The sequence below is a fragment of the Protomyctophum parallelum genome (genome assembly GCF_964188405.1).
Source record: "Protomyctophum parallelum genome assembly, chromosome: 1".
Taxonomy (NCBI): Eukaryota; Metazoa; Chordata; class Actinopteri; order Myctophiformes; family Myctophidae; genus Protomyctophum; species Protomyctophum parallelum.
In genome coordinates, this window is record NC_139697.1 from 30,616,383 (window position 1) to 30,643,770 (window position 27,388).

A 27,388-nucleotide genomic window follows, 5' to 3' on the forward strand; every position below is an offset into this window, starting at 1 on the left:
AATTGGGGGTCCTTGGCATGAAAAGGTTTGAGGACCATTGCTTTACAGAATTAGTGACAAACCTGTGCGACGAGCTGCACACGGACGGACAAACATTTGGGCTACACCTCCAGGGGCCAAGCAACGCTCGCCTAGATGCTTGCCCCTTAGCGGTAAAAAATGTTTGAGACCATTTCACCCCATGGTTGTGGACAGAACAGCTGCCGAGCCCAGTGTGCCAAAAATGGTTACTTGTGCAATTTGATATTTTATTTTCTGTGTGGTTCTGGGATCTAATGTCTAGACTAGAGATCACCAGTGGACCCAGTGACTGATGACTGCTGTTGAACTGGGTTCATTTGCTCCACTTCCATGCTTATGATGGATCATCTTACTCTAGGGCAGGACACACACACACACACACACACACACACACACACACACACACACACACACACACAAACAGCAAGAAATAATTCACAGAGCAGTCAGACTTGTGATCACCAACTTTAATCTCAGGTCAGCAACATGACAATATACAAAATAAAAACAGAGTTGCAGGAACACTCCAGAATCGGAACATCTTGGTAACACACGTTGGGTCAGGGCCATATTGGTCTGAACGTGGCGAGGCACAGGAAGTCAACTAGAAAGCTCTGGCATTACAGTCCCAGAACCAGTTAGTATCCGACATCTTTGGATATGTGAAGCAGTGGTTCTCAACCTTTTCTGGATCAGGGCCCACTTGGAAATCTCAAAAGTGGTCACATGGGTGTGCTGCATGCACGTCCCACTGGGAGGAGACCCCGGGGCAGACCAAGGACCACGTCCCACTGCGAGGAGACCCCGGGGCAGACCAAGGCGCAGTTGGAGGAAACGCATCGACTCTCTGGCCTTGGAACGTCTCGGGATCCCCCAGGAGGAAGTCACTAATGTTGCTCTGGAGAGGGAAGTCTGGAACACTCTGGTGGAGCTGTTGCCCCACGACCAGAGTACGGATAAGCGGTTGAAGATGGATGGATGGAATCAATTGATTGTGTTGGGGTTTATATCAATGTAAGTTCCTATGTATCAGTATCACAATGAAAACACATTTTCAAGGTTATAAAAAAAGAAAATGCTATGACATTTTGTTTTAATATAATATAGTTATATTATCATTCAAATATTAGTGTTTTGCCATTTATTGGGAGGACCCACTCGCAATGCCCTCGTGGCCCAGTGCCCAGAGGTTGAGAATTGCTGATGTAAAGTGAAACAGCACAGAGACACAACATGGCAAAAGAAATACAAATCTTTTGTGTGTGTATACATGATATGGAAGCTTCACACAAAGCTCCAGGCACTTGCAAACAATGAAATGTAAAAGTTACTTTGGTGTTGCATTTTACTCTTTGCTTAAGATGACATTCGCACAATTAACCAAAGGAGACATAGAATAGGCAAGTAATTTTGTACTTTTCAATAAAAAGGAGAAAATGAACAAAATTGTAAACTCAAATCAAAATCCAAACCTTTCTAGGTAGAAATAGAACTCTGGTTTGGACTTGAAACACACATTCCTCTTATTATTATTAAGCTTGGCTACTTTATATTCAGCCAGCCACTCATGCTGATCCATAGAAGAAACTCTTAAAGTGCATCTTTGGATGGATGGGCAAACAACACTGATTACAAATGATAATGACTACTCCAGTCCATCATTTCAAATCAAAATAGTAAATCAGTTTGGGCTGAGATGATCAATTTCCTCCCAAAATCTGTCTATATTGTTGACTGGATTTAAAGCAAAATAAAAGGAAAATTATTCGGACAAATAAAAAACGTAATCATAACAAACATTTAAAATGATTTCAAGCTGTGCTTTCTACTCCCAAAAAGCATCGCATTTAAAAGACAAACATCTACAAAGCAAAATATTTATCCACAATTAAAAAACCGCACTGTGACTACAGTATCTTTCTTTCTCAAACTGTTAAAAATAATGTATAATTAACATTATAACTTTACATCTTCTTAAAATACCTTAACACTGGCTTACTCAACAAGCCTAGTAATGCATGATCTATCTATCTGCCAAAACTACCTGGATGTGAATGTTTGTAAGGGTTTATGAATTGAGCCTTTGAGACAAAGAATCATCCATGTCCATAATTTATTCTGACCCCTCCACGAAAAGCCTATCTGTCCCCTTATCCATAATGTATACATTATGGATAATTATTATGGACATTATTGGACTGTTATTCGTCCTAACTGTTATAACTACGGTATTATTATTGCAGCTACGGTGTGTATTAGTGTATACAGTACACCACTTCTCCCTAAACCAACCCGTGGTCCATAGACAGATAGTACCTTATCATTCATTCATTCATGGCAGTAACACATCATCACTGACTTCAGAGTGGTTCATTGGCAACCTAGCATCTCGGTTTGACATTACTCTGGCACACTGCAAAATCACGAGTGTTAATTTAACTCTGAGGGTGTACAAATGCACCTTTGTACAGTCTCAGAGTTACAGGTCCATTTTGTTCCATTTGTACAGTCTTCAAAGTTACAGGTCCATTTTGAGTTAAATTAACACTGAGGATTGTTACGTGTATAGGGAGCCAGTGCACTGGAAGAAGAATCTGTGTTGTCATCGGTCAAGTTTAAGGACAGCAATACTTAGAGAAGTATTAAAACTATTTTACAGGAAGAGCAACGCCCATGCAAAACATGATGCAAAGGATGACATGTTTTTTCTTTTTTTAACTGCGCTTTCGATAAACAAGAACAGAAAGCGACGGGAAAGTGGATTAGTCACACTAGAGACCAATAGGAAATGCCACGGAGGAGAGAATGAGAACTTGGGGGGGACGGGAAGTCATGGCAGCTAAGGCACTGGGCAGGTCATAAATACGTATATTTATACACAGTTATAGCCTGTGCATGGCTTCATAACAGTCTCCCAGCCCTTCCCCCTGGTCTCAATTTATGTGACCTACGTTGTAAAGAAGTCCTCCCCATTGGAGGACATGCTTCAAAAGGCAGGGGGGTATTAGCTTTGTTACTATTAAGCATCATTCGTATTAAGTGTGTGTGTGTGTGTGTGTGTGTGTGTGTGTGTGTGTGTGTGTGTGTGTGTGTGTGTGTGTGGGCTGCCTCCGCTTTACCCAGGTCAGCCTAGAACCTTTGGCCACCTTCAGGCCACGTGTGAGCGCCTGTTTTCATTCCTGACACCTCTCTCCGCGGGGAAGGGTCACTCCATCTTTCTATGGTTGTTGTTGAGCAGCGTGTGGCCGTTCTGCACGTGGCCATTTTTGGAGGTTTCCGTCTTCTCCTCATCTTCCTCATCAGACTCCGTCTCATCTTTATCACTGCGCTCGTCTTCAACAATATCCTGCTGACACCAAACAGAACAGTGTACAACATGACGGTTTGGAAGTTTGGCGACCTAGTAATACTTTTTCTAACATATTAACAATAAGCTATAATAAAAAAGTAGCCAGACATGCTGGCTCCATTAACCACTTTCAACTTGTTGTCCCTATTTTGGCCATGTCACTCTTGGTCACCTTTGTTATTTATTTTGCATTTATTTATTATTATTATTTATTAATACCAGCAAAGTTCATGAACCACAATCGACTCCTGGAAAGCAAATGAACAAATCAAGTGCCCCTTAGATAGCACTTTATGTAGACTTAGATTTTAAACAGACTTATCGCATGTTACATAGACAGCACTAGAATTGCATTTTATGTAGTCATAGCACTTTATAGTACACATGTATAATATATAATATAGTATGTATAGTTTACATGTATAGTTTCATGATATAGATACTCCACTGTTACGTTCTTAGCTTACGCATGTTTCATGATAACTACTTTTTATATATGTGATGTATGCCATGCTTGTTATTGCTTAATGAAAATCGCTCTGGATTAAGAGAGTCTTCTAAATGCCTAAATTGTAAGTGACTTTGCTAATTTGTGCAATTCTAAGTGGGTGCAAGTTTCTGAACCCTCTTATCAAGTGGTAAGTATCCTTGCCGAGCCATGAGGCCCATAGGGCAGGAGACTATCTCCTGTTTCTGTAGCGTGAGGCAGCTTGATGTACAAGTACACCCCCTGGACATAACGCTAGTATATTGCAGGGACTTACCCCCAATCCAACCCTTGATGCTGAGTGTCAAGCAGGGAGGCACTGGGTCCCATTTTTAGAGTCTTTGGTATGACCCGGCCGGGGATCGAACCCCGACCTCCCAGTCTCAGGGCGTCCACTCTAACCACAAGGCCAATGAGCTGGTCAAGTGGACTTGATATCAAGTAGCCTTGATAAGAGCAAGGTAGTGGGTTATGTTCAGAGGAGGTTTACAGTTCCGACTGGGTTAAAGGGGGTGTTTTCATACATTGCCTGGAAGGAACTTGATGACCATGCGCAGGATCAGAACAGCCCAGAACATGTGCAGTAACAGCAGCACAACCATCAGGCCGTTGAAGAAGTAGAAACCGAAGAAGGCAGGGTACAGGGTCAGGGGATAAACCCACGTCGTGTGCATGATCCTGGACCGGTGACAAAAAAACAACAAGAACAGAGACTCCAGTCAGTCATTCCCCCAACGCTCACAGTCAAAAAGACCCATTGACTAAAGGGCACAAGGGGACGCGCTTCAGACACAATGACTCTGTGATGGCGCTCACTGTTACCGTGTGTGTACACAGCGTTTAGCCCGTTCTGAACGGGAAGCCCTTTTGGCATTTTAAGCAATATGTTATACTTTAGCTATTGAAAAATAGCAGATCTACAAGGCGCGCTACGAGCTTATAGATCTGACATTATTGAAAAATCGTGAAAATGTGGGGCAAATCTTTTAATATATATTCTTTCAGAGCGAACGTTTTTAACTCAAATCTTTGCCTTGAACAACATATTTTCAATTTGGGGTCGGCGGCCAAATACACATAATTCTGGGGGTCCTTGACATGAAATATTGAGCACCACTGATATAGAAACATAGGTATTTCAGAAAGAAAAAAAAATACTTTTGACATTAGGCCTAAATGGGTTAGGCTTCCCGGCAGACCAAAGGGCATCACTGTTCCCACTAATTCCACTAGATGATAATCCAGTCATTTCCGTTTTGCTGAACCAGGTAACTCAGATATGAACTCACCAGAATGGGAGGATCACGAGGCGTGTGATGATGAAGACGACTGCGAACAAGGTGAAGATAATGTTGCAGGTTTTCCTCCAGCCTGCGTAGTTAAACATCTTGGCAGACTGGAGTGAGGAGCAGAGGCATCAATTAAAACTAAAATTTTGTACGTATTCTCCACCAGAGGGCAGACAGTGTACCATGTGAAATTACACAATTTAATAATCATAATATAATTAACCGAATGTCTGTGTGTCCGTGTGTGTGTGTGTCTGTGTGTGTGTCTGTCTGTCAGAAACAGTGCCGTAACTCCTTACTGCCTGCACCAATCACTCCCACAGGCATTGACCATATGCATATGGAGGGCGTAACGAAGCCCTTTTTTCGATTTGACACATTAATGATTATTAATTTATTTATTAGTCAATTACAAACGCACCCGGGCGCAGTACCCTTCACGGCCACAAGGGGGGGCAAATCATTTCCAAGACAACCGGTCACAAAAGTCTTTTTTTTGGTACAACTTGGTAAATCAATGACCTTCATTTGGGAATCCTCTTTTTGCATTGATTGACAGCGATTCTATAATTTAAGAATATCAACATAAAATAACCAGCCATGTTAAGATCCAAAACAACTGTTGACACACAAGATGCTAAGAGGAAATGGGAAAGTGATCTTGAGGTTGAAATTTCAAACGAGGTTTGGTGTGAAATATTTGAAAATGCCAAAAAACTTTCTGTGTGTAATAGAGCTTGGTCGATTCAGCTAAGAACCATACACCGATTACAGATCTCACCTAGCCTTCGCCATAAAATGAATCCTACTCTATCTCCTCTCTGTCTTAAGTGTAAAACTGAAGAGGGAAATTATATTCACTGTATATGGTCATGTCATAAAATTAAACGATACTGGTTGGGTATCGTGCAGCAGTTGAATGAGATCTTGAATGAGATAATATGGAGTTTTAACCCGACCCTATGTGTTTGATTCTTGGGCTGCCTGATGACAAGATTGTTAACAAGTTCCATACACGTCTGTTTAATCTCTTAATTTATGCGGCTAGAAAAAATATTCTGTTGTCTTGGATTAATGAGAAACCACCAACAAAAAAAGATTGGCACATCATGCAGTGCATGCCGTTGGAATTCCTGACCTGCCTGCTACGCTCCACCACAGATACCTTCTATAAAATATGGGACCCATATTTGAGATTTGTGGGCCCTCAGTTAGCTACCACCTTGACCATAGGGTTCCTGGACAGAAGCGATGCCACTAACCTTGATGGATAAAGTTATGTATGTTATTGTTATGTATGTATGTATATATATGCATATCCTTTATTTTCTTTAATTTTCCATGGAGTTGTTAACCCAAATAGACTTTCAAGCACCAAACTGAATGTGTCCATATTTGTATATTATTTTTGTATTTAATTTTTTTGGTATATGTGTATAACTGTGTCCTTTGTTCCACAACGTGCCTGAGCTGAGCTGTCTGTTTTTGTTTGTTTGTTTTGTTTTTCATGTCTTGTCTTGTCTTTGTCATAAAATGTAAAACAAAATCAAGAAAAATATTATTGAAAAAAAACATAAAATAACCAAATACGTTGACTCATAAATATTGATGAAATATATTTGAACTGAAATCCTGAAAAATAACCTTTTTATTTAATTTCAAATGAATTTAACTTTATGAACTAAATCCAAACACGGACATACAAAAGCAGGTCATGTTTGCATGTTTGGAATTCTAACAGCTGAAATCAATAATATATCAGTATTCTGATATTAACCTGAGGGTTAAGAGAAGGTGGGGGCCGCATGTGGCCACCGGGCCGCCAGTTGCCCATGTATGGTCTAGTTGTTAATGACCCATTCTATATCTGGATTCTGTGTTTCCGTTGCATCCGTTTGTGGTAACATTACTGAAGCACTGCACAAGTGCACAGGGGGGGGGGGAAGAGTTTTAAAAGCTGTAGTCAACTACAATATTGTAGCCTATTTCGCACTGAAAGACGATCGAAGAGAGAGACGAAGGGAACAATCGCAGTTTACCTCACGCAGCAGATTAGAGACTTTGATAGTGAGATGGACAATGTTCCCTAAAGAAATTGAAGTGTCACGTCTTTAAAAAGGTGCAAAATGCTCGTGTGTCCCTTTGTGGCTGGGCACAGTGGGTAGTAGGCTAGGTGAGAGAAGATTGTTATGAGTAAGATGTGGGGAAACAAACTGAGTTGCGTGTGTCCTCGATTTTGGAGAACGGGAATCCCATGCAGATGCATGCGACATTTGTACTCACACCATCATAAGATAGTAGTGGCATACATTACTTTTTGGAGCTCTCAACTGCTTTCAAATAGACAATAAAATGACTGAAGCAAAACAAGAAAAAGGAGGAAGTGTGTTCACACAGTCTGCCTCTTATGTAGAAAAAGCACAGTCTGGAGTGCAGGTTGTAGTCGTACCTCCATCAGATAGTCTGACGCATCGTGCACCAGCATGATTAAAGTCCCTGCCCGGATGTAGTTAACCAACCAGGAGAAGCTGATGAGGAGAATGGTGGCTACATGGTGAACTATCTGTTCCTTAAAATCCTGAGAGAGAGAGAGAGAGAGAGAGAGAGAGAGAGAGAGAGAGAGAGAGAGAGAGAGAGAGCGAGAGAGAGACAGACAGACAGAAACAAAGACAAAATATCAATCTAAGATTCCCTCGCAAAATAGTGTTCCGTCACTCATTGATCCAGTAAGTAGACCAAATTGGTGAATAATCGACAGGGTCTGTGAATTCTTATTGATCAAAGCTTTACAAATGATTAACTCAATGAATGCTTCATGCTTGAAGTTACAATATAAAAGGTTCTTGTGTTTTTATCCTGTATATTAATCATATTTATCATGTATACTTCCTTGTCATCGCTGGGTTTTTCCATTCTGGAATGGACCACATTCTGTAGCCTCATTGCTATAAAAAGAACCCAGTACAAGTAGAAGTGAAAACACCCCCCCAACCTGCCCAAAATGTTCAGATTACAACAAACGCCCTAACTCTGCTACCAGAGCATGCAAAAGCCTTGTTCTAGGTCATACAAATTGCTGTCTTGTCAGGGCGAGTTATAATAAAACAGGGCCTGCTGGAGTTCTGGCCAGGAAATGTAGCGACAGGGTTCAGGCTGGCCGAGGAAACGGTCAATCAGTCTCCCGAGGGTGAAACTATCCACAGAGGCCCTGTCACACATTAACTTACACAGGACAGATACAACTTGTGCTTCCAAGACAGGAAGGAAGGCCACCGTACAGGTGAACAGTGGATAGCTTTTCCTCACTGTTAGTGGGTTTCATCCCGATTCGGCTGAACTGACCAAGTGGGAGACAAGACACGCAGCTGGACATGGATGCAGTTGTTCTCAAGGACAACCTCGTGGCTAACAGCTGCACCTTGCATGGACTCACTGTGGCTTGATGTGATATCGTTCTGTCCAAACCTCAAGCACACAGCAAACATGAGGCCCCTCATTATTCTGTGCACTCACTGACCCAAATGAAGCCACTCACATCTCTCTCTCTCTCTCCCTCTCCCTCTCCCTCTCTCTCAGCTGGATTGTGTTGTTCTTGTAACAGTCTGTGAAATGGACCGAACAAATTCCGAAGACAGCTGGGTTTGACTTACTTTGCGTTTCACATCTGTCGCCACACTGAACACCAGTGACATGTAGAATCCCAGTTCAAGCATGTAATACCAGTACTGGGAAGTAATCAGCGGCTGGGAGAGAAACAAAAACACTGTAAATGAAAACGCTCTTAAATACAAAAAGTTGAATATAGTTTCCCTCGTTGACAGTTAATTCACTTGAAAGACTAATATATATAACAATATAAAACAATATTAAATTACAGTAATATAATAGAAAACTTTGCACGGATTTGACAGATCATGGATGTACCATTTTAGGAAAGTCTTCCCACATCATCTTCATATCGTGGAACCATGGTTTCTGCAGGGTGAATAAATGTACAATCAGCACTAACACTCATTTATATTTTTAAACTCCACACAAATCTGAACTTACTGTATAAACAAAACCGGAATAAGCCGGAAGACAATTCTTGCCAGTTGCTAAAGTGATTACTCCATTTTAGACACTCCTGTCTCGACCCAGTAAACAATGAGGACACAGTTTACTTGTGAGGCATTATTCATTCGAAATAAATTGTTTTGCCGCATAAAGGTGCAATCCATAACTTCAATGTTCTACCCAGGTAAATTGACTGAGCGTCAAACTTTTGACTGTTAAGCTATTAACAGAGAGCACATTTTGAAAGGCAAGATGTTTCCATTTGAGTTTACAGAGATGATTGTGTGCACATCTTATGCCTGTATTTGCCAGCCCATAGAGCCCCATTGTGAACCCGGACATGTTGAGTACACCAAGGTTTTATGTTAGAAATGTTGAGTATTGATCCCCAGCATGTAGAAATTTCCGGATGCTAACTTGCATATATGTGACCATACCATTAACAACCTATAGAAGGCAAAAAATAAATCCAAATTTCATCATGCTTTATGTAGCATGTGATGTGTCAAACCAGGGGTTTTTCATGGTGCTGAATCCATTCCAAGCATTAGTTTAAAAAGAAAACACTCCTTGGGCTAAAAACGGCCATAGCCACTTGTGTTTTGTGCAAAGCTAATGCTTGGAATGGATTCAGCATCATGAAAACCCCCTAGTACACGTCACATTCTACATAAAGCATGATGACATTTTGAATTATTTGCCTTCTATAGGTTGTTAATGGTATGGTCACATTATGCCAATTATGAAAATTGCTCAACATATGCAAGTTAGCATCCGGCGGTTTCTACACGCTGGGGACCCACACTCAACATTTCTAACATAAAACTTTGGCATACTCAACATGCCTGGGTTCACATTCTGGCAAGTGGACTACCAGGTGCTGGACGTCGGGAGAAGAAACTTGTTTTCAAGCTCCAAGGACTTACTTTATGAACTGGCGCAACCGCCGCAGTGTTTTGACCACTTGGGTCTTCATCAACCATCATCAGCGGTCGAACACGCTGCGGCGGTAGCAGGTGTGTGGATGTTTATTGGGAGTCAAATTGTCAATGCTCTTTTCTTTTTTACGGTGGCCGCAGCAAGTAACGGTTAAAGGGCCACTTCACCCCTTTTGCAATCAGATCTTATTTTAATGATGTTTAGGAGACAAGAATCACTTTCCTGGGGTTTTTATCTGGAAAATATGTGTTTAGATATTTCAGTATTTCCAAGTGTCCGTGGGCTCCATGATGTCATGGGCTCACTTATTTCCTGGACTACATCAAGGACCGTCTAAAGAGGACGGGACGCGAAGACCGTAAGGGCGCCGCCATGTTGCTCACATGGTGCTCCATGGAAATGCGCAATGGGCTTTATGCAGCCAACACTTCCGCGTTGAGCTTCCTTGGTCTCAACTGCGCATGTTTCTTTCCTTCCATGGAGCACCATGTGAGCAACATGGCGTCGCCCTTACGGTCTTCGCGTCTCGTCCACTTTAGACAGTCCTTGGACTACATGTTCTCTCAGTAAGACAGCCCTCCCCCTAATCCACAAGGAGCAGTGGACCAAAGCAGTATGGGAATTGTAGTCCAGGAAGGAAGTGAGCCCAGTGTCCATGACATCATGGAGCCCATGGACACTTTGAAATACTAAAATATCTAAAAAGACATATTACCCACGTAAAAACCCCAGGAAAGTATTTGTCTCCCAGACATCATTAAAATAAGATCTGGTTGCAAAAGGGGTGAAGTGGCCCTTTAAGAAGTTACCAATTGAATAAGACATTTTTAATGTAATAATAAACAAGAGTCAAGTACTTACATCAATAAGTACTGCCAGGCCAGCAAAGAAAGCAACAAGGTAAAATGTAAATCTCCAACTGTAAGAGAAATCCCCACATTAATAAAATAATTTTGCACAGCCTACACTTCAAATTAACAAGCAATAGAAAATTAATGTTGTGCAGCATGACAGTCGTGGAATCAAGTCAACATCAAAGAGACAATTGTAGTTAAATCCAAGACGCATGAAATAAAGCAATGTGAAGTAAGAAACACAACCTCATAAATGGATATAGGGACAAGTGTTTGCACTGTATGCCAGAACTTAAATTTATCATTTTGAGGAATCACTAAATTACATTTGTGTAATAAACATGCCTTTCGACCGGGTGCCTTCTGTGCCAGCTGTCTGACACACATTCTAACACCTAATAGATAAGACTAGTACTATGTAAAGACTAGTACTATGTACAGACAGTTTTTAACTTGTTGGCCTATCCAGATTGCAAAAGTCTGAAGAGAGCAAAAAAACCTAATTTCAACCACATCCTCAAGTGGTTTGAAATGCGTTTGAAATGGGTACAGGCATAGGTTTCCGACATACTAACAGTCTGACAGTCATTATTCCAACACCCTACCCAAACCCCAATAGTCCACTTGCCAGAATGTGAACCCAGACATGTTGACCAACATTTTATGTTAGAAATGTTGAGTATGGGTCCCCAGCATGTAGAAACGGATGCCAACTTGCATTATGTTGAGCAATTTTCATAATTGGCAAAATATGTGACCATACCATTAGCAACCTATATAATAATTATATAATATAATATAATATAATAATCTAAATTTCATCATGCTTTATGTAGCATGTGACGTTTCAAACTAGGGATTTTTTGTGATGCTGAATCAATTCCAAGCATTAGTTTTGCAACAACAAAAAAACACTCCTTGGGCTAAAACACCCAATGAGTGTTTTGTTTATGAAAATTGCTCAACATATGCAAGTTAGCTTCCGGCAGTTTCTAAATGCTGGGGACAAATACTCAACATTTTTTACATAAAACCTTGGTGTAATCAACATGTCTGGGTTCACAATGGGGCTCTATGGGCTGGCAATTAGACTATAACCGCAAGCACGACGCAACGCATGTCGGACCAACGCAAGTCAGGAGCAACGGGTGATTCGCGCATGTGAGACTCTTGGTGTGTCGGATAAGCGTGCGCACCATAGAGTAATAAAAGGATAGAGTCCGAACCGGAGCGCTAGCCCCGGCCCCACGCTATTCATTTAAATGGAAGTTCCTCAGTGGCGTTTTGAAGCACCCGGAAGACTGCCGGAAGTTATTTTATAACTCAATGGCTCGAGCGAGCAGAAGTTTAGCCTAGCCCGGACCTCAAGTTTGAGGTCAGTTGAGTCCTAAAAAGACAATTATTGTGGGAAAAAAGACATCCAGGCCATGTTTGTGAGAAATAAAAAATCTATATTTTTAGGACTATGTGATCGGTTGATTGTACATGGCGGTTTACCAATAGGAAATGTAAACGGATGCGTTTACATGTTTGCAGTAAATTGCAACAACACAATACAAGATCAGTTCAAAAATACAACAGCAATGACAAATTTGACAATATAAAAATGAATATAACTATTGAGATACATCCAATAGAATATTTAACAAATAAATAATTAGGAAATAAAAAGAAAGCCCCAAGCACACAAGAGTACCAATTTAATAAAATAAAAATAAAAAAATTAGTCCTTTCAGAAATTCAGTCTTCAAAGTTTGAATCTATCTAGTATGCTTCTCTCTGCAAGAGCAAATGGTCTCTTTTCAAAAGATTGACCATTTCAATCCCCTGGAATCTCAACCTACAAACCTCATATCCTGTTTTAGTTCTCCTTTGGTTTTTATGACATAACAAAAACTACAAGACATTATAAAAGATACACCAACACCACATATTTGGTTTCACTTTTAGCCGTATAAGGGTTTCGAAAGGAATCACCCTTGATCCTAGAATTACTGTTCAGAAAATTGCCACAAGGAAGATTACCTGAGGGTAAAGAATCAAAACAATGTTGTTGAGGTCATATAAAATTCAGAAGTCTCTCTCAGATTCTTGGCCCTTTTTTTTCGTTAGCAAAAATAGAGGAGAGGAGAAAGCCTTTCCCACAAGCAGATCACCTGATAGAATGTGCCAATGCTTTTGAACAATCTGCTTAACTTTTAAAAAAGAGTTAAAATCTATTGTAGGACTAGGATCATATGTAAATCTAATTATGTACCTGTTAAAATGCTGTTGTTTTATGATGTTGGGAAAAAAAAGTTGTGACACCAGAAATATGAGACACCGTCTCACATCTCAAGTGGAACTGTGAAATGAATGGACAGGGATTGTTCCTCTAGCCACGAGCAACATTTTTCAGGATAGGAGAGAGCGTGCAAGGTGGTGTGTGTGTTTGTGTGTGCGTGTGCCTCTCTCTCACTGGCACAGATTACTTCACACTGGGTGTGATTTGTTGACATTCTATTCTGCCTTTCTCAATGGTTGGTTATAATTTAAATTTATTTTTGAACCGATACTGAATTGTGATCTGAATGACAGCGACCTAGATTGTAATTTAGCGAGAATGTTTGCTTTAAAAATAATATATTCGCCCAGGCGGTGGCGTAACCGTCTGGGCACCCGACTGGTAATCCAGTCGCAGTGTGCCGCGGGTTCGACTCCCGAGCCCAACACGGCCTTTACTGCATGTCTTCCCCCATCTCTCTCCCGTTTCCTGTCAGCCTACTGTCTGTCCCTTCAAAAAACCAATAAAAGGCGTAAGCCGCAAAAGAATTTAAAATAAATAATAATAATAATAATAATATATTCAAAGATCTTTCTACAATAGCAGATCTACAAACTCGTAGTATGTCACAGGTCATATCGTGGCACAAAGTGGCATGCTAAGAGCTTGTATACAATGGTTAAAGTGGTTAAAATCTAAAATGACAGGTACAAACAATTCACAATGCCCAACAACCAAACCTCTAGTCACTGTACAACACAAACACAGCAGTAAAACAGTAAAGTGGACTCCCTATGGGGAATGTGTGGCTATACCTGGCTTCACGGAACTTCTTGAGTTTGTTTGGTCGGTCCATGTTTCGCCGTCTCCTGAACCACCTCTGGACCTGTCGTACTGACCAGCCCGTCTGCTTGCTTAGACTCTCCAAACAGCTCTAACAATGACAACCAGCAGCAAAGAGACAAATTATGAACCTTTATATTCAACCTTTATTTCATTCTGAAATTGTGCAGTGAACTGCAGTCCGAGTAGATTGTAGTTATCTTAGATTAAAGAGAAATATATAAAAAATAAAAAAAGGAGCAGAGGTAACGTGTACTGTCAACATTTTAACCTACAATTAGAAAATAAATACATGTACTGACCCACTATAGAGGGTATGCGCAGGCAAAGTGAGTTTAACATTGTTTAACGTTGTTTAATGCAATCAGATAGGACTTTTCTGTTTGGATATATGGGCTGTCAAGGCCAGAAAGTAGTTTTTTGCCACTCAGTTGGCCTTCCTGCATAACTTCCTGGTTTGATGATGTCACGCGCATACCCTCTATGCACACGCTGGATACCAAACAAATAAACAACCCTGCTTCAGCAAAGGGCAAGCAATAATATGTTAGCAGTGCACTTCTATTTTTGTGTCAGCAGCTATAAAACATTTGGAAGTGATGGATCGCATAAAGAGTACTGTATAATGTCATGACAGGCTTGTCAAGGCTTTATCTTAACATCAATGAACTCAAAATATGTGGCGAGGCGTTACAACCAAATACGTCTAAATAAGGTACTTTTATTTCAAGCAGTGTCATGACACTGGGAAGACTAAACGTTTACCTGTGATGGATGTTTGGATGAGGTAAAAAAAGAGGACTCCAGTGCGGGATTTGGGATTAATCTGACACGCTGGTTGTCCTTCACCCCAAGTAGTTTAGCAAGAGGAAGAGCCACCACCCTGGATGGAGAAACGAGGACAGCACTGTTTACTGGGGTGTGTGTGTGTGTGTGTGTGTGTGTGTGTGTGTGTGTGTGTGTGTGTGTGTTGACGGCATTCACAAAGACAGAGCCAATATAAATACATCTATACACCGATTCTTGAATTTGGAGACAAAACTTATACAACATTAATTTGAAAGGTTTTTGGTAGAACACTTTTTCTAATATTATTTATGCACATTACTTGTCAACTACGTAAAGCCTTTTACTTAAATTGTATGAATCCAAAAAAGTTATAAAGTCCTCAAGTATCTAATAATGATATTCAGTAATGAAGTTAATTATTATTTCACACCATTATGAATTCCTTTATTTTTTATATGATAATTTTTAATATTAAGCAATGTATGGTTTTAAACAAATAAATACATAATCAAAGACTTAGCCTCACTGTGTACATTTTATTGAATAAAATGTTGTCCAATCTGAATGGTTGAGTAAGGCATATTAATTTAATATAACTTATACAATTGGGGTGGAATTATTTTGTCTCCCTGCTTCCATTGAGACATTTAGATTGTGTCAAGGGTCATGTCTCACCTAGACACAAGGAAGCTTTGAGAAGGAAAGGACATGGTCACGTGACTGCGCCATGACACTTTCATGGATGCTTTCATGGGAGCCAAAATACACCCGGAGGTTCGGCAGAATGCACTGGAGTCATGAGAGCTCAGTGACCAGCTCATGAACAAACACTATTTCTGAATGACAGACCTTTTGTAAAGTAATCGCTTCTGGAAGACAACAGAAGACATAACACATTATTGTCTGCTGTTTGATGTGTACACTGTGTAATTTTTATAGAGGTATGGTATCAATTGATCAGAAATCTTTGTTATGAGCTGGTCCGGCCGGATCCATTCACTGCCATGTATTCATTGAACTTCTGGTGTAAGTTTTGCTCCCATGAAAGCATCCATGAAAGTGTCATGGCGAAGCCCAGTCACGTGACCATTTCCTTTCCTTCTCAAAGCTTCCTTGCCTAGACACAGGATCTGACACAAATTTTGACCTGATGGTCCAGATTCAATTGTATCACTGAGCAATCAGGCCGGTTCTATTAAGTTTCAGCACTTGTGCAAGAAACCAGGTTCAAATCTGGGGTAGAAGAGGAAGGTTACATACATAGTGCTGCTTTAACACGGACAGAATAATATATTTAATAGGGATAGAGACAACAGGTTGTAAAGTAACTAATTCATAAACTACAGTACCATGTTGTCTACATTCTGAAATGTCAGTGTGGGATGGTCTATGTAGGCCACACCAAAATGTCCTTTAAAAACACACTTGTGAACACAAGGCTACTATTCACAACATCCAAAACATGGATTGTGCAATAGCAAGACACTTTCCTCAAGCAAAACATGGCTCCCCTTCATTGCTCAGGTTTTGAGGCATTGAAAGAATGTTATGTAAATAAATAAATTATTGATAAGAGAGGTGTTTGTGTGCGTGTGTGTGTGTGTGTGTGTGTGGGGGGGGGGGGGGGGGGGGTGTACATATTAAATGAACAGTTGTCACATGGGACTTAATGAAGAATTTAGCTGTACCCGTTACCCGTTTACCTTTTGTTATGTGATGTTGCTATTTCATATTACCTCCCTTTCTAGAAAAGAAACTCTAAAACTGTTCTTATGTTAACCCGATGTTGGCTAGTTCCCCATGCGTGAATCTCGTTTGTGTCAGAGCATAGGCATGGTAACGCCCCGCCTGCCTGTGATTGACCTACTGACACTGCCCGTCTTGACTGTCCTCCGAGGTGGATGTAATGCTGGATAGTCAGATGCGAGGTTACTCTCCGTGCGGTGGTAAATAATACAAGTACGGTATGATACAAGAGAACTATAACTTGTCACTTTTATTTTTGTAGAAGAGGCAAACTAATATTGTTTATACCGTTTGCTTTGGTGGAATAATTGATTGAACATGCACTCTGTAATATCATTTGATTTGGGTGTATTCTAAAATAGTGTTTGTTTTGATTGTGTAATTTGTTTGTCTGCTGAAACATTATTGTACTATAAAAAGGTCTATTTTCCCTTCATCTTTATCCTTTTTAGTGTAATAGTATTAGTTAACTATAATTAGATTAATACACGATAATCAACACCAACACTTTATTTAGAACACACCCAAATCATATTACGGAGTGCATGTTCAATCAATTATTCAATCAAAGCAAACGGCATACACAATATTAGTTTGCCTCTTCTACAAAAATAAAACTTAATAAACGTTAGTTACAAGGCTGCATTCTGTCACGCGTGCCAAGCTGTCATTCTCTTGTTGTATTATTTGTTTCTCAATATCACCACGGAGTAACCTCGCGTCTCGGAGGACAGTCAAGACGGGCAGTGTCGGTAGACCAATCACAGGCAGGCGGGGCTTTACCATACAAACGAGATTCACGCGTTCCCCATACCCATGTTTTGAATAGGATGGCATACGTACAATGGAAATTACCTGGTTTAAGGACATTTTTGTTTACAACAGGAATTGAACTAGCGATTTTTTGAGGACTAGATGGTCTTGCTCTAACCCAACCTGAACAAGGTACAGTATAATGGTGAGGACTAGTTTATTGAAAAGTTACCTAAACCTTTTGGTTTCTGGGTACACAAAACATGCAAAGCAGTCAGCAATATAAGTGCACCGATAAGCAAATATCAGTGAGATTACTAAAGCCATATTCATATGGAAGATGGACAATAATACTGTTGCGTTTTTTCAGTTGTAACTTGGCTGGAAGTGAGGGGCTCAACCTGAATGTGATCCTGAAGTTTAAATGAAGATTGAATGAATGGATAATTAAAGAGCTCTTGTAATTGATGAATTATCCACCTAACCTGTGTGTTAGGTGGATAATAACACAGTAAACACAGTAGCTCACATTACAGCTGCAGTAGATACAAAGGTTAATATTTAGCCATTCTTCACTTCCTAATTAGGTAGCGTGAATACAACGTGTAAGACAAGCAGTTAGAAAACAGTGTGTTTGGGTAAAATGCATTTCTAGTGGCCAGATACAGTAAGGGTGGTTTTGTCTGTCCAGAAACATCCCTCTAACCCAGTGGTTCCCAAACTGTGGTGCGTGCACCCCTTGTGGTGCGCGAGCACCTTCTAGGGGGTGCACGACATGAAATGTCTAATGGTGGTGCTATCGTTTTATTTTAAATATATTAACATATTATGCCAATATATGGCAAGTAATGCAGCATATAGCTAGGTAGGTTGGGAGGTAACAGGGGGTGCATGGGCAAAAAGGTTTGGGAACCGCTGCTCTAACCCAATCAGAACTAACATTTGAATCCACAATCTGATTTATTCCGTTTAGTTTTGTGTCATGGAAATATAATCTTTATTTTCATTGCGTTTGTTTTTTCACCCTTAAAATTCTATTTTTCAATTCATGAAAATGTTCACATCATATTTGATTTTAGGCTTTATATTTCGTTTAGTTGTACACAGTACAATGAATCTTCAAATGGATCTAATTTGGAGCTTTAGCCTTTTAACACAGTTTTTCAGCGTTGTTTAATATTCATAATACTAAATTGACTGACCTCTCAAATATCTGTCTGAGGAGCAGGAAACACACAGCGATGGGGATGGTGGCCCACAGGTCTCCCGTTTTAGGATACACCTTACCATCATGGTCCCGCAGGTCAGCCCAGCCCACCCCAGGAGGAAACCATATCCAGTCCTGCCAGACCAACTCACTGAGACTTGACAACATCCTAAAAAACAAAAACAAAAAGAAAGTAGGTTATTTACATCATAATGACCGTTTCAAAAGGATTTCTGCTACTTGAGCTATCATTTTTGCAAACCGTCTCATATAAAACATGACTAGCAAAAAACTGTCACGAGTCACACAGTCGGTTATTTTGTCTAACCTTTCCAAGCTCTAAAAGGTACAGTAGGTAGCTTGGCCTTAAAGAAAATCCCCATTCTTCCACCCAGTCCTGCATGGTGCATGATTATTTGAATCAAACTCTGCTGTACATGAGCTCACATGAGGAGTCCATTCCTGTACTATGTTAGTAAACTCCTCTTGTTTGAAACAAAAGGTATTGTACAGAATAGATATCATGAATGTCTGCACATGAGATAACATAGACCAACGGTTGAGTTAAAAATGTCTTCTATAAAATCACCTTAATATCAGCTCCTGTATCTCTGGGCAGTGTGGCTTTGTCTGACCTTTGTACTTTCTTTATAGTATTAATTGCTTACATGTTGCTGATCGAATTCATAGTCAAGACTGAGGATATTCAAACCAGAAAGGGGGTGGCACTTACACTGTGCTCTAGAGTCCAGACCCACAGGAACGCACCAAGGGTGCCGGGCCGGCCCGATTCCGGTGAGCCGACCCGCGGCCGAAACGGTTGAGAAATGACAGTTACCGTGTGGGGTTCCCTCTACTGTACTGTCACTGTACTATACTGGCACACCCAAAATCACATATGTGCGTGTGTGTTAGGTTGCGCACAGGTGGTGAAAAACAACCATGCTGTTTTAGTGCTCAGACGCACCCTTCCAGCCAGCCAGCCACCCACCCACAGTCACTTAAGGAAGTGGTTGCACCACTTACGAAATAAGCAGCACATAACATAACAGGAGTATATTTTTTCAGTCAAATATAGGTTAAGCATATTTTAACAACAGAATGAAGGATTTCCAGGTTTTGGGACTCAAACTGTAACACTTCCTCTGCTGTAGAAATACCAAGAACCTCATTATGCATGTCTGTCTGTTTGTCTTTTGTATATCTCAACTAAGAACCATTCATCGAACTGGGTGCATTGCAGAGGATAGCTGCCAAGTTTTAAGGTCGATCAGATAGCTAGGCAATTTATTCAAGGGCGACTTCACCACTTTTCAACCTATGGTCATATAATTGATCCTCAACTCCTCACTAATTCATGATTTTTTTCAAATGTATTTAGATTTTCATTATCGCGAGAATGATGGCTTCCATTATAGCATGATAACATTTCAGGAATAGAAAGACTGCAGTTTCTTATTACCCATCGATGATGTCACGACCCATTTCTGAACTGCCCACAGCCCTCCTATGAGACACAGAGCGAGTAGAAAATAATTGTGCTATTTTATCATGAACATTAGTGCGGACCAATTATATGAAGATAGGTTGAAAAGTGGTGAAGTTGTCCTTTCATCCCAGATGGAAAAATAAGGTGTTAGAGAAAAAGAAACATCAATGAAAACAATTATAATAAAGAACATCTAAAATAGGCATCTAGAATAGTCTATCTACAATAGATACAAATAGCAGCTCTCCAGAAGCGCCCTGCAGTGCATTCCGCACGGGTTAGATTTTGTTGAAATGTATGACATTCTTAATTTGAACATAGTTTGAATTATTACATATTATTACATGTTTGTTTTATCTTGTGAAATAGAAAACATGGGTTCCAACCCATTGTTGGGAAAGAATGGTTCGGGAGCAACAGACAGAGACAGTTGGGGAGAGAGAGGTTGTTGCTGTTGATTCTCTCGGTTGATTCCAACTTATCTTACAGGACCACAGACAGCAGGGAGCTCCTTACAGGAACAGAAGCCACTGTGAAAGGTCCAGGAGGACGCAGGAATGACATCACTTCTGGCAAGTCCACAATGGGATACACTCAAGTCATTGATACACTGCATTATGCTGCTGGCTTTTGTAAGAGACAGGAGTGCGATTCTCAGGTTACGATAGCAGCTTTGTCCCTGCAATCGCGGGACAAGAGGGGCAGAATAACACCGTGACAGAGTGACATCTGTGTGTGACTCAAGTTGATAATTTAGTAGGGAAAATATATTTACAAAGCATCTTTAATAAAGAATGCCAAATTTCAACACAATGGAAAATAGAAGTGTATGTGACTTGGAGTTTTGTTTTAAGATTAAGGGGGGAGGGGACTAGGGGGGCAGACTATTAGAAACTAGAAAAAATGCCCTTCTGGGCACAGGTCTCCACCAGGAGGATAGGAGTGTGTGTGTGTGTGTGTGTGTGTGTGTGTGTGTGTGTGAGAGATGTTTGCCAAAATGTTTAGGAGCAATATAAATGTGTGTGTGTGTGTGTGTGTGTGTGTGTGTGTGTCGCGGCTTGGCCTGTTGTAGCGCCACCATGAGGCTGATTTGAAAACGGTCAAGTGGCATTTCTTCCAAAGCCTAGTGGGAATATGCATGCACAGTTTCACCACAATCGGACGCTGCATTGAGTAGTTGTGGCGATTTGTACAAAACAGGTACAATGCGGGCTACTCCTGAAAGGTTTAGAAGCCAATCGTAGCCAATGAGGGTGGATTATGAGAAATCAAACAAACCCGTCTTGATCACATGACTATGGAGAGCATGTGTACAGATTTGCGTGAAATTTGGATAAAATCTGAAGGAGTAATATTAGAAAATGTGTTTTACATATGTCGGCCTCCTGGTGGCGCTATAAAGAGCAGATGTGAAAAGTTCCAGGCAAAAGGTTTTTCCTTGGCCTCTAGGGAGTTGGCATACAAAGTTATCCACAGATCCATGCAGTTAGAGGTAAAACACTTTTCGGCCAGTTATAGTGCCACCATGAGGCCGAGTTGAAAATGTTCATGTGGCATTTCTTCCTCGGCCTAGTGGGAATGTGCGTGCACAATTTCACGGAAATCACACAATGTGTTCATGATTTGCAGCATTTTGTTTGAAACTGAGCACTCCTGCGAACTTTGGAATTGGAAGCCAATCTTAGCCAATCAGGATAGAGTCTGAGAAATCTGAAAGACCCATTTCGTTGAATGGCTCAGCCTAGAGAGACTCTGTACCAATTTGCGTGATGTTTGGACAAAATCTGTAGGTGTACTGTCCAAAAACTTGTTTTGCACAAAGCGGCCTCTTGGTGGCGCTATAACAGGCCGTTCTGGAAATTGGGGCAGAGGTTCATCGTTGGCATCCAGGGAGTGTGTGTGCAAAATTTGGCATCGAGCGGGTTAACGGTGCCGGATATTAGCTGTTCACAGACGGACGGACGGAGTGCAAAACATACTCTCTCCCCATGCCTTCGGCCTGGTGGACAACTACATGGGAGCCAGTGAAAGGCAGGCTGCAGGAGGAGAAGATATCTGGTGGGATTTGAACACAGTCCAGCTAGGGGTATGAGAGGTCAGCCTCTGCACATAAATAGCAACACATGACAGTATATACTAGTTAATAAGTAACCCAACACATAAATTCATAGGGTCTCTTCTTTCACTTTTAGATGGCACTGTGCCTACATGCTTCGATATGAGCATATACACATATTTCATTGACAAAAGAAACGGTTAACTAGATCCATTTATGTGATTGAATGACATTTACTCAGCACAGCTCAAATAATTGGCTAGTAAAATAAACAGCAAATGGTGTGGCTGAAAACCAGGTCTCCTGACAGATTCATTAACAAAGACTGTGTGTGGACTTTGCCCAATCATAAGCTTACTACAATTTCAAAATAACAAATGTACTTCGCCTGTACATTTTCACTGCTCAGGAAGTGTAGCAATAAATTCAAGAACTCGCCATGAAATACTGATGAAAATAGGCCTGAATGTCATCAATCAGGGATTTCCAGTGGCCACACTGGTTTGTTCTAAGAGAGAAATGCCCAAATCTAGATTGAACCCTAGGGCGACTGTGGCTCAGGAGGTAGAGCAGGTCGTCCAATGATCCATGGGTCGGCGGTTCGAATCCCGGCTCCTCCTGTCTACATGTCGAAGTGTCCTTGGGCAAGACACTGAACCCCAAATTGCTCCCGATGTGCTGGTTGGTACCTTGCATGGCTTCCGCCGCAATCGGTGTATGTAATGCACAATCTATGTAAAGCGCCTTGGATAAAGGCGCTATATAAATGCACCATTTACCATTTAACGAATTGAATTACATTTTATGAAAGTGTCAAATCACAACATGTTATCTCAAGACACTTTACATGTAGAGCAGAGACCCAACAGAGCCCACACACCCTGAGCAAACAATTTTGCGACAGTGGTAACACTCACATATTCTAGGAGGAACATTCACAAAAAACAGCAGATCTACAAGCTCTGTATTTTAGGGTGTTTAAGTGGTTAACTTTCAAACCCCAAATCTTGGCCACTCACACTCGGTCACTCCAGCATGGTGGTGTTACGGTGAAATTGGTGACCTGCTGAAATATGTGACAATTGTGTAAACATCACATAACGTCAGTGTCCAAGTGTAAATCGTTAGTTTATTTATTAGAAGAGTTCAACCTAGCGGTATTCAGGCGACATATTTAAAGACCTCCAATCCTCCATGTAAGTTATGTGAAGTCAACAAGGTGGTCACATATTTCGGAGACCGAGTGAGAGGCAGAGATTTCCGGTATTGGAATTTGGCTCATGTCTTATACAAAGTAACGTAGAAAGAATGTCACAGCATAATTGGGTGCAAATTAATTCCAAGATTGCCATCATAACAAGCAACCAATTATTGACCCTTGATCAAGGGTCAGAAGCAGAACACAACCACAAACATGAATATTCATGTGCCGGTCTGCTGGGTGAATGCTCACGTACTACAGAGTAGGGTAGGTAGGTAAAGAATTAAGAACCAGAAAAGACTTTTTTTAAATGGTCAGAAAATAATGAGACCCCTTTTGTCAAAAGGGGGACAGTGGCGCTGTCAGGAGCTAGAGCGCCCACTTTTGGTTCCGGGCTCCACCAGAGTTATTGTCGAAGTGTCCTTGAGCAAGACACCGACGGAACCCCTAATTGCTCTCGATGAGCAGGTTGAGCCTGGCATGGTTTCCTCTGCAATATAAATTGCTGCATAGAAAATATAAATGCAATATGCAATATAAATGCACCACTTCTTATTGGTTCCAAAGTTTCTGAGGCTTGTAGCAAGTCATTAGTCAAACATTGCAGTGCAGACACTGATGTTTACAGTTGTTTGGATATTTTTTATCAATATTTCAACTTCAACTTCTTCTGCTTCAGCTATATTGTCAAATCACATGTTTATAGGTGTAAAAAAAGTGAGGGAAATAATTTTTTCATACAAGCTCACTTAATTTGTTGTCAAGAAAGGGAACAGATATATGCTTGAGACATGAGGTAAAGTAAAGCAATAGAACAGCAACAGATATAGGACATAGATCTTTGTGCCCATTGTCTCATGTGCAGAATCAGATGTGGTAGCATATTATGCATACAGTATACAGCATCATGTATATGTAAACAGTGCTGCTCAACGCTTGTTCAACTGTCTGATGGTTAAGGGAACGGCATTCTGAAGTGGCAACCACCCCCTCCCTCCATGGCACTCCATTATGTCAACAGGATCGGGCCTATTTGGCTGTTAATACAGTATTCAAAGACTGTCATATAGTGTGTGTGTGTGTGTGTGTGTGTGTGTGTGTGTGTGTATATATATATATATACACACACACACACACACACACACACACACATCTGCCCTGTTGAATTTTTCTATGCAGCTGCTGCAATGTCAGCAATGCTATGTAGAATCAGGCAATCAAATTTATACATTTCATTTCACATAGCAAATGAACCTAAAAAAGGATCAGCAGACCTCAAATTTAAAATAAAGCTCAAACCTTCTTGCAGAATATCTACCTGTATATAACTATATTCTAGGTCGGACCTTTTAATGAAAGAGAAAGAACCCCCCCAGGCCGACGCCGACCCCAAACACAAACACACACACACACACACCTTTTGAAATGCTAAACAGACCTAGTTCATGTGCAAAATGCGAGGTGAATGGACTCTCAGTAGGTGTTCGTGATGATCTTGATTCGACTGACAACAAGGGAACAGACTGTCTGTTCCCTTGTCGTCATTTAATTCAATTGGGTAACTGAAATCTACCAAGAGCTGTCTCTTAGCTGTGTTCCACTAGTGACAAAAAGGAAAACATGTATTCTGGTTTGAGTTTAAAGTTGTTGTAGCCTACATGTGGAATACGGAAACTTAATCCCCAAGTCATAAACCTTATTCTGGGGTGAACATTAGCAGATCTACAAGCTCACAACAAGAGTGTAAACTGGCTATTTAGTATTGAAAAGAGATTTGGTGTAGCGGGGAAAAAATGTGCGGGTGAGTATGACTCTTGGGAGGACTCCATCTATATAAAGCAGTTCATTTCAACCTAGATTTTCTGTTACATTTGTTAATTGCTTTTTTCTGTCAGGGTTATAAATGTTGTCGTTACATTCATGCTATAATAAAAGCACACATAATGTACTAGTGCGTACTGTAGCTAATCCATCCAAAGTGATTTACACCACTCTGAAGAGCTGATTGGAGTTTGGAACCAAATGGACCCAAATGGGTCTGTAACTCTGAGAGTGTACATTTGTACACTCTCAGAGTTACATTAACATTGATTTTAATATATATATATATAAATAATAAATTGGGGGTCCCAGACCCAGAGATAGAAATGACATTAAATGGGGGTCTGTAGACTAATATGCATGTCAAACTGGGGGTCCTTGAAATTAAACGGGTAGAGAATGACTGCTAGAGCTGTCAAAACCTTCTCTTATGGGGGTCTCTGGCATATATATATATATATATATATATATATATATATATATATCTCAAATGGGGGGTCCGCGGGCTCATCAGTGTCAATTTGGGAGTCCTTGACATGAAAAAGTTTGGTAACCACTGTTATAGACTACTAGAACTCTTCCAGGGACAGGGAGTGGTTCAGTATGCATCCATGGCTCAATTGGGTGGCTCCCGCTGTTCCACTGAAGTTGGTGACCTATGAAATTGTGACCCCAGAGGTCGCAGTTTTAGCATTTTCACTGTGGAAAATGAGGATATTAATGCAATAAACATGAACTGGGGAACTAGTTAATAATCATGTGTACATTCGATCATTACGGAAATAAAATGGCTACATGTCATAGATCATAATGGGGAAAAATGTATTCAAACTGTTTTGCGTTGTCCTGATGCTGAAATGGCAAAACAGCTATGGTCACACAATCCTACAAGTAACTGATTTCTGCGCAACACCCGGACATAGCGGAATTGTCCAACCGTTTAATGTTGCACGATGTTGAGAGGGAATTCTCGCCAACAACAAGTTCCCTTTTTGAAACAAAAGAAACCAACGTAATATTTTCGTTTTCTGCTCGTGTAGTGAGAGATGTTTGTTCCAACAACCAAACCACGCGTCAGAATAGATCAAACAGAGAAGCATTTACTCACATCCGCCATCCGGCCGACTTCAGTCAACTTTTTGAAGCTTTCGGAACGGGTGTAGCGGCGGCTACAAAGGGCCCATTTTCTTTCCTTCTATGGTGGTTATCTTTTTCCTTTAACAACTAACTGTTCCTTGTTTGAGCCCACCGACTGTTGTGGTCGTGTGGTTATTTAAGGTCTATTAAAACGTACACGACCTTCGCTTTATCGGCCCGTTCCTAAACAAATGCCACCCAAGATGAAAACACAACCTGACGGCGGTGTGATAGCGGTGTGTAAACTTTGATACCAGGAGTCACGTTTAGTCTTTCAACATTAAGCTCACCCGCGGTGCAGCCAAGTGTGCAACTATACGTATATAATAGCCTATATTACACATAAATCATAACTTAAATGTAAACCCCTGCAGACTAAGGTGAGTATAATCATCGAGTCTAAAAATAGCAGTGTAATACAGTGTGCACGGTTGGTTCTATTCGTTTTAACCCTCGAGGAAAGCTTTTGCAGAAAACACAGGACATAAAAACTAAACGGACCTGCCTCGGTGTGCTCCATAGATATACAGGTATATAATATAGGTAATGCTCTCGGTTAACGGTCGGTCACTCACTAACGGTTGAACTTCGTTACCTGTTCGTTTGCAGGTAGGATGTCTCTCCTGGGCTCTCTCTCTCTCGCTCTCCTGCACGTTGCGTGATGATCGCAGCCGCTGATTTCCTCAATCTCTCCTCGTCGGAACCTTCATACGGATCTCACTGTGAAATGGGGAAAACCCCCCGTTCTGTTTGTTGACCTGTTGATGTTCCGATCAAATCACATGCAACCCGTCCCCTCTTTAAAGATGTCGATTTATCTAATCCCGGGTTTGCTGCATTTTTTCCATTTTTTTTTTTTTTATATATATAAATAAATAAAAATAAAACTACTGTCGCACTTTCTCCACTTCCCCCGATGCTGCTGCTGCTGTGGTTGATTCAAATCAAGGCTCGCCGATATCATGCTAAATTACTTTTCCATTAGACCAAAGTTGTGTTCAACAGGCCCTGATAGCGTTGCGGTTAAGCCGACATTTGCTCAATGGCCCTGATGGTGTGTATTTAATAATTGTTGCTAGTAGAAGAGC

The 27,388-nt window shown here is 40.8% G+C and overlaps 1 protein-coding gene across 2 annotated transcripts; it reads right to left on the reverse strand.

Annotated features, from left to right (window-relative positions):
- Positions 1–479: 479 nt before the first annotated feature.
- Positions 480–27,383, reverse strand: LOC310868711 (ceramide synthase 2-like). 2 transcript variants are annotated; one of them, XM_083779168.1, is made up of 11 exons: positions 26,896–27,383; positions 18,592–18,765; positions 14,867–14,984; positions 14,074–14,192; positions 11,003–11,060; positions 9,071–9,121; positions 8,797–8,889; positions 7,596–7,724; positions 5,147–5,253; positions 4,382–4,535; positions 480–3,367 (listed from the first exon to the last, which is right to left on the reverse strand). In XM_083779168.1, exons 2-11 carry the CDS (start codon positions 18,762–18,764, stop codon positions 3,227–3,229), a joined length of 1,143 nt encoding a protein of 380 aa, XP_083635294.1. In that variant the 5' UTR covers position 18,765; positions 26,896–27,383; the 3' UTR covers positions 480–3,226. The 2 variants fall into 2 exon arrangements, with proteins under 2 accessions (XP_083635294.1, XP_083635293.1); XM_083779167.1 differs by having other exon boundaries at positions 480–3,370.
- Positions 27,384–27,388: the final 5 nt, after the last annotated feature.